The sequence below is a fragment of the Bufo gargarizans genome, chromosome 2 (assembly GCF_014858855.1).
Source record: "Bufo gargarizans isolate SCDJY-AF-19 chromosome 2, ASM1485885v1, whole genome shotgun sequence".
Classification (NCBI taxonomy): domain Eukaryota; kingdom Metazoa; phylum Chordata; class Amphibia; order Anura; family Bufonidae; genus Bufo; species Bufo gargarizans.
Genome location: NC_058081.1, coordinates 283,892,442 through 283,905,068, shown reverse-complemented (window position 1 = coordinate 283,905,068; position 12,627 = coordinate 283,892,442). Strand labels below are relative to the sequence as shown.

The following is a 12,627-nucleotide window of genomic DNA, read 5'->3' as shown; positions in this document are numbered from 1 at the left end:
TGCCCCCCAAGTGAGGGAAACCGGCAGGATGGCTTATGAAGCAAACACTAATGTGCACTTCCATTATGGAAGCGCTCATAAGCACACAGTAGGACTGAGAAGCGTTGACTATATTGCTCCCTGGTCTTCAGCCCGTGCCACGCTGTGTCCTGACTGCATACAATGTCAGGTCACAATGCAGTGCTGCAGGAATCTGGATCTTTTATTTTTATGTCCGATTATGATTGGTGGTTTGATCTGAGGTCTGTGGGTTTGATGAAGATCGGAGGTCTGATAAACATTTGACATCTGATGAAAAACTTTTGTTTTCCCCCCTCTAAAACCTAGGTACGTCTTATAGAGTGAAAAATACTGTACATCGATTTTTTTCTCACAGTTTAATCATAGCCTTACTCTGAATCCAGCACACCCCTACAGCTGAGTGGATATACACGCACCTGAATGAGGCCATAGTGAGAAACTATTGGGAATTCTGTTTCAAGATGATGTTGCCATCTGCCTGTACAGTGAACGAGACACATGCATCATCCATTACCATATTCATACACAGCAATGACATTCAGAAACAAGTTTATTGTACAATTGCAAAATCAAAGCTGTTCTGACAATTATCAATGATTTTTAACTTTTCATCCGATAACAAGTTTTCTTGCTTTAATTGTCCAAAAAGCGCTTCCAACGATCTTAGACGGGCAAGAGTGACATTTTCCTGCACTTCTAGCAGCGCGACTTTGGACTGGAGTTTCGCAATGGTTTCCCAGAGCTGGTTCCGATCCAAATCAAGCCTGCAGTAGGAATGCTCCATTTCTGAACTCTCCTCAGCCCCGTCTGATTCATAACCGTGTTCCACCTCCAGATTTTCCTCTTCAGTGAACTGATGATCCTGTAGGATGGGCTGATTCGTCAGAAAAGCTTGTTTTCCTGAAAGGTCTTCTGGGACAATGATGGTTATGATGGATTCTTCAGCCGAGCCCAGTTGCTCTATGGCTTGTGTAACTGCGGTGAACACTATCGATTTGTCAGAGGTTTGTGGTTTGTTGCTGAAGTTATCTGCATGAAATCTATGTAGATTTTCTGAAACAATGTCACCTGTCCCTACTAATGGAGCCTCAAAAGACATCTTGGAGACCGATGAGGTGTTAAGTATATTTCCCAGGGAGGCATGATGCAACTCGTAAGTCATTGTCTGGCAGCTTGGCATTTCATGGCCCACGGAATGATGCTCTGCTCCCTGAAATGGTAATGTCATACATTATAGTGATAAGGGCATATTGTCACGCTCAAGAACCACTAGGGTTTTGGTGGGTTGAGGGCATCTACCATTAATATATGCACACTTACAGGTTTAAGATTGGAGCTGCTATGCTAACTTGTGCCAAATTATGAATGGTTGCATGGTTTTTATAAATTCATCGCAAGTCTATGTTGTTGCACCTATTTTCAGAGAAAGTACGCCTGGGGGGGTTACCTGGCTTGTGACATTTTAAAAGGTTAAGCTTTTTATGTGACTTAAAAGTGATCTGCTGGCAAAACCTGACCAACTTCTCACCCAACCTCTGAAAGTGGCATTAGAACAACAAAAGTCACAAAACGTGCAACATCGCTTGAGGCATTTTTAGGCCACAATTGGTATAGCAGATTTGGTAAATGTTCCCCTTAGCATGAAAACATTCATACTACATATTTTTCATGCTGGCATACATTTCCTAGGTTACACAAGATAAAAACTATGGAAATATAGTAGATAAGGACTCAAGTTATTTCAGATTTTATTTGGTCGGAAGTTTACACAGAGTAGGCAATAAGCATCAGATTGCGGGGAGTCCGACTGCCGGAACTCCCTGCAATTCGGAGAATGGCGTGTCCCTGGGTCTTCCATCTGAACAGGAGCTAGTGGACATGGCGGTCAACCACTCCATCCAACACTACTGCTCCAATCAGTTAGTGGACTAGAAGACACTCCATTCTGGGGACTGTGGGGATCCAACAGTCTGACTCATCGTGACACCATACGTATCACCTACCCTTTGGAAAGCGGACATACTTTTTGTTGGATGACCCCCTTTAACCTTCCTTCTGGCACAACAGCCTGTCAGGGCATAGTGACGGGGGGCTCTCTTAAAGGGTCATTCCCATCACAAACGGTGACCGCGTATAACTAGGATGTGCCATTACTTTCTGATTGGTGACCACTCCCTAGATTGCACAGGGACCTGTTAGGGCATACCACTTGTACGTTCCTTGTACAGTGTAACAGCTCCAGGCTTACGCATTTCTACTGCATACTGGCGGTAACTCATAGCATGCATTTAGGCAGTAGAGACACGTAATCGTGGAGCAGTTTTGCTTTTTCCTGGAGGACATTTTAATCTGCCTTGAATAATGTACATATTTCCAAACTCACTGGATCTAAACGGGTTGTCTATGTATTTTGAGTGTCCATATTGTCTCCTTGTAATAACTACATGATGAATGCCACTTGCTGAAGTGACAACCCCTGGAAACTCGAAGTGGATTGGTGCTGGGAGGCTGATACACAAGGCGGAGCGATGAGATGTTTTTTTTGTTTGTTGTGCACCATGCTACTTGTAGTCCAACTCCGCAGTCGTACTGCCTTTCCATCTGTGCCCCTACTATGTATGCTTAGTAGGTAAGTAGGAGTAAGACAGAAGAGAATATGACTGCAGAATCAGTCTACGCAGTCTCCCTGATGGAAGACCAAAAAGAACTAAAAAAACTTAAGCAACCAATTAGAGCTCAGCTTTCAGTCACTGAAATAAAAGCTGCGCAGTGATTGATTGCTATGGGTAACAAGACCATATGGAATTATAGCATAATGCACTAATTGATGGCTTGCGGTTATGATTTTGCAGTAAGGCCAAGATCAAACATCACCCTGCGCCCCGACATCACCCAGCACCCCGACATCACCCAGCAGCCCATCCCTGCGCCCTGACATCACCCAGCACCCCACCCCTGCGCCCCGACATCACCCAGCACCCCATCCCTGCGCCCTGACATCACCCAGCACCCCGCCCCTGCGCCCCGACATCACCCAGAACCCCGCCCCTGCGCCCTGACATCACTGCTGAATATGGTCATGGTGGAGCCCCCCTTGCCACAGTAACGAATCTCCTGTTCACACTATGATGATGTCTGCAGCCGTAATGCTGCGGATTGTATAGGAATCACACGGACTGCTCCTCTCCTGGTGGCAGGGGACACGTAGGATCACCACCACAATCACAGGATCATCGTCACAGATCAACTAGAGTAATAAAAGCGAAGCCTCGCATCCATACACACCTTCGTAAACTACCACTCCCGCTCTCCACTTCCAATAACTCCAGGTATCGGCCTAGGCTCGGAGGTGTCCGGGGCGCAGCAGGGTCATGCACGCTACACGAGGACTGTGGGGGTGTAAATAACCACAGGGCAGTGCGCCTGCTCTTCCGCATCCGAAATGCCAGCGCTCACCTGGCGCAAGCCGTCAGCATGAGCGGAGCGCCGAGCCGCCATTTTTGATGAGGGCAGAGCTGTGGTATATGACGGAGCCATAAACTCCTATTATTAACACCTTCCCCGACGCTCATTGATAAACCAGTGGCCGAGCGGACACACAGACAGGTAACCTCTGTACTGAAGTCACTATACAAAAAATGCTGCCCCACGGCACAGAACAGCTCCGCCCATCCCTTATTCCCGCGCTAATGACGCAGCGAAGCAGCCAGTGCACTTTACAGCGGAAGTGACGTCCACATTTTCTGTAAAACAACAGCATTCCACGTGCGTCTAAAATCACGTGAGGGTTGTGGGCCAATGGTAAAGCGTGTCGTGTAGCAGAGCGGCTGGCAGCGGAGGAGGCGGGGCGCCAGTGGCAGTACAGATAAGTCAGAGCTGCTGGCTGCTGGTTATCGGCGGAAGGCTGGTAAGTGGCTGCACGTGTGGAGGGGCAGTGGGTGAGGAGTGCTCGCCATGTGTGGCCCTGCACGGAGAACCGTCAGTGGTGGGGCATGGGCTTCTAGTTAATGCTGTGCCGGTATGGCCAGAGGATGATAGGGGTAGTAGTGCTCACTGTTCTCGTTCAGAGGGGCTGATGACTGGCAGCATAGGTTGTTAGAGCGCCCCCTGTCGTTAGTGGTTGGCTCAGGACGGTTTGGCTTTAGTTTCCTTATAACGGTTCTATTAGTCTCCCTCATGGGTCTCCTCTGCTGGTGACCTTACATGTCAACCTACTGAAGCCTGTGGGGGAAGGGAGGTGACAGCAGTCCTCAGCCCATCTGACGCAGGTACATAGTTGTCAGAGGACTGAAGTGTTTTTTCAAAAATGAGACCCATGCAGTGTATTTATTTTTATATATATATAGCTAAATACTCATGAAGACGTCTGACTTATTAGTGGGAAGGATGTGCTGTCCTTCATACCGAGTGGATGATGGGTGATGATGGTGTGAACATGCCCTTATATGCCTGCAGCCGTTAGCCCTGTTCATAGTGAAGCCTGTGGTCGGATGCTGGTCATCTCTGACAAGCTGTGAACTTTAGCGGATGATTTCAGTGCCTTTGGGAAGGTGTCGCTCTAATGGGTGGTGTCCCACAGCTTTTCATCGTTTCATTTTATTGTTGTAGGGGTAAGAGAAATATAGAGGTGTGTGTGTGATGCCCCTTTAGACACTTTGGGTAGAAGGAAGTTTGAGCTTGGTGCCCGTTTATCTGGGGTCAGTAAGTTTCCTTCATGCTGTACTGCCCAGAAATTCTGGTGGACGTTGGGTGCAGTGTTAGCGGTCGTTTCTAGCCTAAAGCATGTGGTGTCCTCAAAACTAACCCTTTATTGGTGTATTTAGTGTACTGACGCTTTCAGCTGACCTTTTATTAAAACTTATTCTGAATGTGATAAGACACTTTGAATTTTATTTTTTTTCTACTATACCTTTTTAAAATATTTCTGCTCCTGTGAAATCTGCACCAGGAGATCAGGTCTCTATAGCGCTTTGGACTCTGTACACCGCTGATGCGTACTAGTAGATGGATTCTGCTGGGACAGCAGTGAGCACCATCTCAGCTCGCTAGGGGCTCTGCATGGCACATTGCGTGGACCGCGTCCAAAACACTCTAGACTCCTGAATGGCGGGTGCCCATTTCATAAGAAAACCGTAAATGGTTTTTAAGGTATAGTACGAAAACTTCTTATCACATTCAGAATAAGTCTTAATCACGTTTAGGTAAATTTGAATGCCCCTGTTTAGAATGGCGCTCACTTGCATGTGGCTGTCTCAATGGGATTGAAATGGTTGTGCCATGAGGGATAGTGTTGACTCTGTAGGGCTATAGCACTTGTCGTGTTACACTTGTGCCAAGTTATGCCCGCTGTACTCTGGTACTCGGGGGTAGGACCCCCACGATCCAGTAGCTACCCCTATCCTGTGGACATAGCTCGTCACAACCAGATTATCCGTTTACTATGTTGATTCAGTCCAAAAGGGGCATACCCGTCATTTCATGTGTATACTGGGCTGAAATGGGAGTCTGTCTTGCTCTTCGTAGGCTGCAGATTTTTTCCATGCAGATTTGAAATCTGCGTCAATTAGGCTTGGTCTACACAATGACATGTGTCGTGCAACACATAGGGCACAACTACACTGTAACGTGTTGCACGGCAGGTTTTATAATGGTAGTGTAGGGTGCTGTGACTGCGACGCAACAGTTGTGGAAAAAGCCACCTTGAATTTTTTTTTGTGACATCATACACAGTTATTGTCGCGTGACACCTTTTTATAATGTTAAAAAAAAACTTTTAATCTTGACCTCTGCAAAGCTGTGTGTATGTGTATGTGTGTGTGTGTGTGTATATATATATATATATATATATATATATATATATATATATATATATATATATATATATATATATATATATATATATATATATATATATCTCTCTTTAGCCCCCTGTATACATGCCCTCATAGTGGGCATAATGACGTCCAGTAATGCCCCTCACACCTCTATTGTCTAAATGTGCCAACAAATTAAAACAAACAAAACCTGCCTGGTCCACTTGGCGGCGCAGAGACTCTTTTCACTGGAGGCACCAGGATCTGACGCTCCCAGCTAGGGATGAGCAAATTAACTTGGAACCGAAACAGTTCAGTTAAAGGTTTTTAACAGTAGAAATTAATTTCTGACGTTATTATGCAAGACTTCAAGAAGTAATAATGTCGGCTCCTCAGAGCCAGTACATTCTAATACTGTATGGAGAGCTCACTCCGTACAGTATTCAAAGTATTATCCGAATTGACTTTGGATGTTTCATCGGAAGTAGATTCGATCATCCCTACCCCCATCATAGTGGCGTTACCGCTGAGTGCATCATGTCCTGCTGCCTCTAGTAAGGAGTGTCCCTGCCCGTGCTAGTGGATGAACAGTTTTGTAATGTTTGTTTTTATTACTTTTTACAGTGAGTGTTTTTAAATGGCTGTGAGATGGGCGCAGTCCTGCTGAAACCGGCCCCGTATGGCTGTGTAAACGGTCAAAAATATTAATAAAAAATGGCTATGTGAATGTAGCCTTACTGTCTGCCTGTTATTTTATGTACTTTAGTGGCGTCATGTTACTCCTTTGATGTCCTTGCATCAGCCACAAGCAGGTAGACAAATTGCTGTGAATATAATTTAAGAACCCGTTTGCTAACGCTCTTAGCAATGACTGTCTTCTCCATAAGACCTTGTATTGCCTGTGGGCTTGCAGCAGATCTGATGCAATCCTTCTGACATCCCATAACAAGTTGCTTGTGTTTCTTACAGGGACCTCGGCGATGGCTTCTGCTCAGTCTGTGCTCACATTTGCTGTCTGTATATTATTAATATCTGAAGTCATATTAGCAGCCAAGACATATTATGACATCTTGGGGGTTCCGAAAAATGCCTCAGAGCGACAGATCAAAAAAGCTTTCCACAAGCTTGCCATGAAATATCATCCGGATAAAAATAAAAGTCCTGATGCTGAAGCCAAGTTCAGAGAAATAGCTGAAGGTAAGGGCATTTATCCCCTTAAAGGCTATGGACACCCTTTGTGCACTAAAAATCAATAACCCCATATCTTACCGTAACGCAGCACATAATAAAATTGCACTGTTTGTTTACTGGTATCACCTTTGCTTCACATGCTCTCAGAAATGCTCTTCTTAGAGTCACTCGCTATTCGGATGTCTCATCGGGCTCTGTGGGCGTTCCTCTGGATTTCACATGCACCAGCACAAGCTCTTCTGCCCCGCCCCCACATAGCACAGCTAGCAGCCACTTACATATAGGCTGCTGGAACTTGTAAGATTTCATTCCAATCCACAATATGGTGAGTCTTACATTTTGCTACAGCCTGTAATTGGCAGATCTATTTCTCTTTCCATTCTGTAGAAAGTCTATTTGTAGACAGTGGATATTCCTGCTAACGTCAGTGCAGCGTTCTACAGTCCAAACCATGGTGTTGTTCACAGGATATAGATCTGATTACTGACAGCTCCCACTACAAGCACTCTCTTCTAAACACAGTATTGTGTGCAGTCCGCACAGTGAGCGGTCACTAGTCCCAATCAGATTAGTACAGTGTGACAACACTCAATGCTATGTACACACAACTACACAGTGGGGGATTTTTATCAAAACTAGTGCAAAGGAAAACTGGCACAGTTGCCCATAGCATCCAATCAGATTCTTCCTCTCATGCGTTCTGCTACCATAGACCATAAGGGTCCATTCACACGTCCACAACTGTTTTGGTGTCTGCAAATTGCGTATCCGCAAAACACTGACATCGGCCATGTGCATTCCGCGTTTTGCGGACTGCATATGGCCGGCACTATGTTAGAAATGTCCTATTGGCTGTGGATACGTACCCCTAATGCGGATGTGTGAATGGACCCTTAGTTATGGTCCGTGGTAGCAGAATCCATAACTGAATTCTTACATAACCTGAACCTTGTACGCCAAACTTGAAACACAAGTTCGCTCATCTCTAGTTGCGACCACAGGGGTGAATAAAGTGTTTTTCTCCTCACTTTAAACTTTCATCCCAACCTCTACCAGCCTTCTGTACTGTAGCTTGCAGTACATGGCAGTCTCCCCTCTATGCTGGCTTTTCCACCATGTACTAGTGCTTATTATGGCACATATTTGGCAGAGTTGCATGCTTTATTACAGAAAGCTGACACGACCACAGTCAGACCAGTCCCTTCCATTCATCACTGTGCATGGGAAGCACAGCAGGCTGTAGAACAAAAGAATAATAAAGACAACCAACTGGAGATTTTTTTTTTTTTTTGTAACTGTGTTCATTGCACAGGGATTAATATTTTAATACTTCACAACTTTTCAAATGCGGCAATACCTGTTTTTATTAATATATTTTATGTAAAATTGGGAAAGGTGGTTAACTTTAAAATGTTTATTTGATAACTATTTACGCTGGTCCATACTACACTAACTTTATTTTTTTGTGTTGGGTTATTGTAGCTTTGTCCTATTTATTTGAAAGGGATAAAACTAAAAAGCCGATCAATGTAGTTTTGTGTTTCTGCAATACATAAGGTAGTAAAGGCTGCTTTCCCTGGGTGGTCGCATGGTGACCAAAAAACAGTTAATTTGCTGTGGTAGCCTCAGTCCCTCTGAAGGTTCTGAGGCTACTACAACGATGGTTCCTGTGGCGCCCTAAGTGTCATGCACGCTGGTATTAAGAAACTACTGATCACCCCACAGACAATGAGCTCTCAAACGGCTCTGTGAATGGAAATATGAAAAAGTTATGGAGGTCAGAATCTGGACGTGCATTGAGTTGAAAATGGAAAATCGCCCTGTCCTAAGAGTTAAATGGCACCACTAAAAGGTTGAACTCTCCCATCAAAAATAAAACGAAACAAAGAATCCCACCTACAGCTTTAGTAACAGAAAAATAGTTATGGCTCTTGGAAAGTGTGGACATGAGAATGAAACGCGCTCCTGGGGTTCCAAGGGGTTGTTATATTGTGCCTTTTCTAAACTAGTTTTAATGTGCTGTGCATTCCTTTTCATTACAGCTTATGAGATCCTATCTGATGACAATAAACGGAAGGAATATGATCTATCTGGCCATGATTCTTTCACCACTGGAGGAAGACCAGGCTCCGAAAAACATTTCCACCAGCATTTCAATTTTAACTTTGATGATCTATTCAAAGATTTTGACTTTTTTGGGGAGAGCCAAAATTCTAGATCAAAGAGGCACTTTGACAATACACACTTTAGGAGCCAACAAGACCCTTCTCATAGGCAAAGGCGCCATTTTGATGACTTTGGTTTTGGGGGAAGTTTATTTAATGACATGTTTGAAGATATGGAAAAGATGTTTACATTTGGTAGTTTTGGCAATGCGCAAAGGCACAACGTTGGAAGAGACAGCAGATTCCATGGATCGAGCAAGCACTGTAGAACTGTCACTCAGAGGCGAGGGAACATGGTTACCACCTATACAGATTGTTCCGGACAGTGACAGCCTGACCTACGAAAGCTGAGAGCCAGTGAACTGTACTAACGAAACCTTTCCTCCTAGAATCTAAAAAGAGCACAAAGAGCAGCTAGACAGAACGTTCAGCAAATGGTGGGACAAGCCCTGTCGCATGCATAGTGGCTCCTAGACCATTGTGTGATCTTGTGTAATGGGTGCTATTGAAATCCATTGTCCTACCATTAACTTATTCTAGGTTGTGTGTGAAACTGCTAACCCTGTGTCTAACCTTACTCTGCCGTTAGAACGGTAACCTCGCACTATGCATTGCATGCACTCAGTTTCCTTGGCCATGATTATACACGGCATAATCTGGGCTACAGCATCCTAGTTTTGGCTTTCAAACTGGTTTACACTGATCAAAAGCAATGCTTTCCCTTCCCTCCTAATCCTTGCACTTTGTCCTACTTTGCTTGGCTTACAAAGCATTGCAAGCTGTACTTATAATTTATATTTATTCTTACAGGCTAGTCAGTACATTAATAATTTGGCCCTTAAATTTAGTTACAGCCACCACCAATGATCGCAGCAAGATCTGTCTATGGTGTTCACAAATTTAGCAGAGTAACAACTTAGGCTACTTTCACACGAGCGTTCTGCTGTCCGCTCGTGAGCTCCGTTTAAAGGAGCTCACGAGCGGAGCAGAACGCTTCCGTCCAGCCCTGATGCAGTCTGAATGGATGCGGATCCGCTCAGACTGCATCAGTCTGGCGGCGTTCAGCCTACGCGCCGCTCGCCGCCAGGCGGACAGCTGAACGCTGCTTGCAGCGTTCAGCTGGTCGTGCGGATCCGTCCAGACTTACAATGTAAGTCAATGGGAACGGAGCCGCTTGAAGATGACACCATATGGCTCAATCTTCAAGCGGATCCGTCCCCCATTGACTTTACATTGAAAGTCTGAACGGATCCGCTCAGGCTACTTTCGCACTTAGACATTTTTCTAAGTTATTAATGCAGACGGATCCGTACTGAACGGAGCCTCCGTCTGCATTAATATGATCGGATCCGTTCAGAACGGATCCGATCAAGCGCAAGTGTGAAAGTAGCCTTAGTCTATAAAAAGCCAATTGGCTATCCCTTCAATTACCTGTGTGCCAATGTGACCATCTAAAACTGATTGCTCAGTCTTCCGATGATTAGCTTGTGTTCTACTCCAATTTTATTTTTATAGCAACTTCTTCTTCCTTCAAAAGGATTCCTCCATCTTCCTACGATAGCTTCCATGATTCTACAAGCAATACATCATTGACTTGGCCAGATGCAGCTCTTCAACACTTTTTTAAAATGTGCAATATTTCCAGTTTCCAATGTGTGTAGTTTATTTTGTGTGTGCATTTTCAGATGTTCTATTTTTGTTTTAATATTACTGCACTTTCCTTGGCATATTCCATATGACTATTAATCCTATGGATATTAATACATGCCATGTGTCTTCATTCATGTGATATGAGTGACGAATAAATGATTGCTTATATTGGACTCCTGTGTTCGTGTGTGTTTTAAAAAAAAAAAAGTCTTGGCATAAAAAAAAAAGCCTGTCCTCCAGTCTCATATTTCCCATGGAGCTTCAGCTAACCACTGGACCTGGTGTTCTTAAATTAAAAACACCATAAACGTACCCTTAAAGAGGTTGGCCAGATTATATTTCTAGCTGTACTTGTTCTGGTAACACATGCACAAAGCTAAAGTAAGCATTATTAAATTATCAGCATATTCGGGCCTACATTTTGCTCAGTCCTTTTGTACAACTTCACTTTTATGCATTCCTCAGTATATAAACCTCCTGGAGAAAGTAACTCTTCCGAAACCTTTCTGTCTGTACCCGCAAGTTGCAATATCTTGCCTGCCCTCACTAACGAGAACAAATTATGGTCTGGATGAGTAGGAACTCCATTAACGGGCTTGTGTCACTTCAGCTTTTTTTTTTTTTTTTTTTTTATAATGTAGAGAAAGTTAATACAAGCCAGTTACTAATGTATTGTGATTGTCTATTGCCTTCTTTGGTGGCTGGATTCATCTTTCAGTCACCTTATACGCTGCTTGTTTCCATGGTTACACCTAGGACTGCAGCTATTTGACTTTTTTATAATTGAGTATGCTACTGATTTAATCCAATGATAAAACTGATTAAAGTAATGTTTTCCTTTTTATGTTGTGCCATCAGCTGCCCCTCCAGTGCCATCAGGCTCCCCCCCTCCCAGGGCCATCAGCTGCTCCCTATGTCATAAGTTGCCATCAGACTCCCTTCCCCAGTGCCATCAGCTCCCACTGTGCCATTAGGCTCCCCTCGCCAGTGCAATCAGCTGCCCCCCCCAAGTACCATCAGCTGCACCCTATGTCATAAGCTGCCCCCATAGAGCCATCATCTGCCCCCCAGTGCCTCCATCTCCCCCTTGCCAATAAAATACTTACCTTCCCTGTAGGGGCTCTGCGAACACTCCAGAAATCTTCCATCCTCTTCTTCATGCGCTGCACTGTCGTCCTGATGTCACACGTGCACTACATCCTGAAGATGTGTGTATGTCAGGATACAGTGCAATGTGGTGCGGGCTGGCAGGGGACCACGGAGCAGTGAGTAATAGCAAGCGCTTCACTCACTTTCCATGGTCACAAGACGCAAACGAATCCTCATTGCAAAAAAATTGCATCGAGGATTTTTTTTCGAGGTGCTCTATTTAATCGAGTAATCATTTCAGCCCTTGTTACAACTACCCTGCAATCCAGTAGAGCGGTGGTTGTGCTTGGACACCATAGGAAAGAGCACTAGCCAATATGTGCTGCCCTAGTCCCGTCCACAAGAGAGGCTTTTTCCTATAATGTGCAAGCACTGGATTGCAGGGTGGTCATAACCATGTAAAGTAATGGAAAAATGAATCAAGCCATCAAAGGAAGCAATATGGACAATCATAATACATTAGTAAGTGCCTTGTATTAACTTTCTCTACATAATAAATGGCACTTGCTGAAGTGACACAACCCCTTTAACCCTTTCCTGACTTGTGACATACTATTACCTCACATGTCGCATCTTTAAAGATGGCGCCCGCTCCACTAAGTTTCTTACAGCAGACACACGTGGCTAATGTCCGGGAC

The 12,627-nt window shown here is 44.5% G+C and overlaps 2 protein-coding genes across 2 annotated transcripts; one reads left to right on the top strand and one right to left on the bottom strand.

Moving 5' to 3' along the window:
* Positions 1-553: 553 nt before the first annotated feature.
* THAP5 (THAP domain containing 5) lies at positions 554-3,712 on the bottom strand. Its single transcript, XM_044277037.1, has 2 exons — positions 3,307-3,712; positions 554-1,231 (listed from the first exon to the last, which is right to left on the bottom strand). Exon 2 carries the CDS (start codon positions 1,199-1,201, stop codon positions 572-574), a length of 630 nt encoding a protein of 209 aa, XP_044132972.1. The 5' UTR covers positions 1,202-1,231; positions 3,307-3,712; the 3' UTR covers positions 554-571.
* A 102-nt stretch (positions 3,713-3,814) lies between these two features.
* Positions 3,815-9,573, top strand: DNAJB9 (DnaJ heat shock protein family (Hsp40) member B9). The gene is made up of 3 exons (XM_044277036.1): positions 3,815-3,928; positions 6,804-7,031; positions 9,068-9,573. The coding sequence occupies exons 2-3, from the start codon at positions 6,815-6,817 to the stop codon at positions 9,517-9,519; spliced, it is 669 nt and encodes a 222-aa protein (XP_044132971.1). The 5' UTR covers positions 3,815-3,928; positions 6,804-6,814; the 3' UTR covers positions 9,520-9,573.
* The last annotated feature ends 3,054 nt before the right edge of the window (positions 9,574-12,627 follow it).

Bases quoted from the DNA above. Each gene is read 5' to 3' on its own strand.
- THAP5 (XM_044277037.1), bottom strand. From the start codon at position 1,201: ATGCCAAGCTGCCAGACAATGACTTACGAGTTGCATCATGCCTCCCTG.
- DNAJB9 (XM_044277036.1), top strand. From the start codon at position 6,815: ATGGCTTCTGCTCAGTCTGTGCTCACATTTGCTGTCTGTATATTATTA. The intron at 7,032-9,067 runs GTAAGGGCATTT...TTTTCATTACAG, and splicing joins GTTCAGAGAAATAGCTGAAG to CTTATGAGATCCTATCTGAT.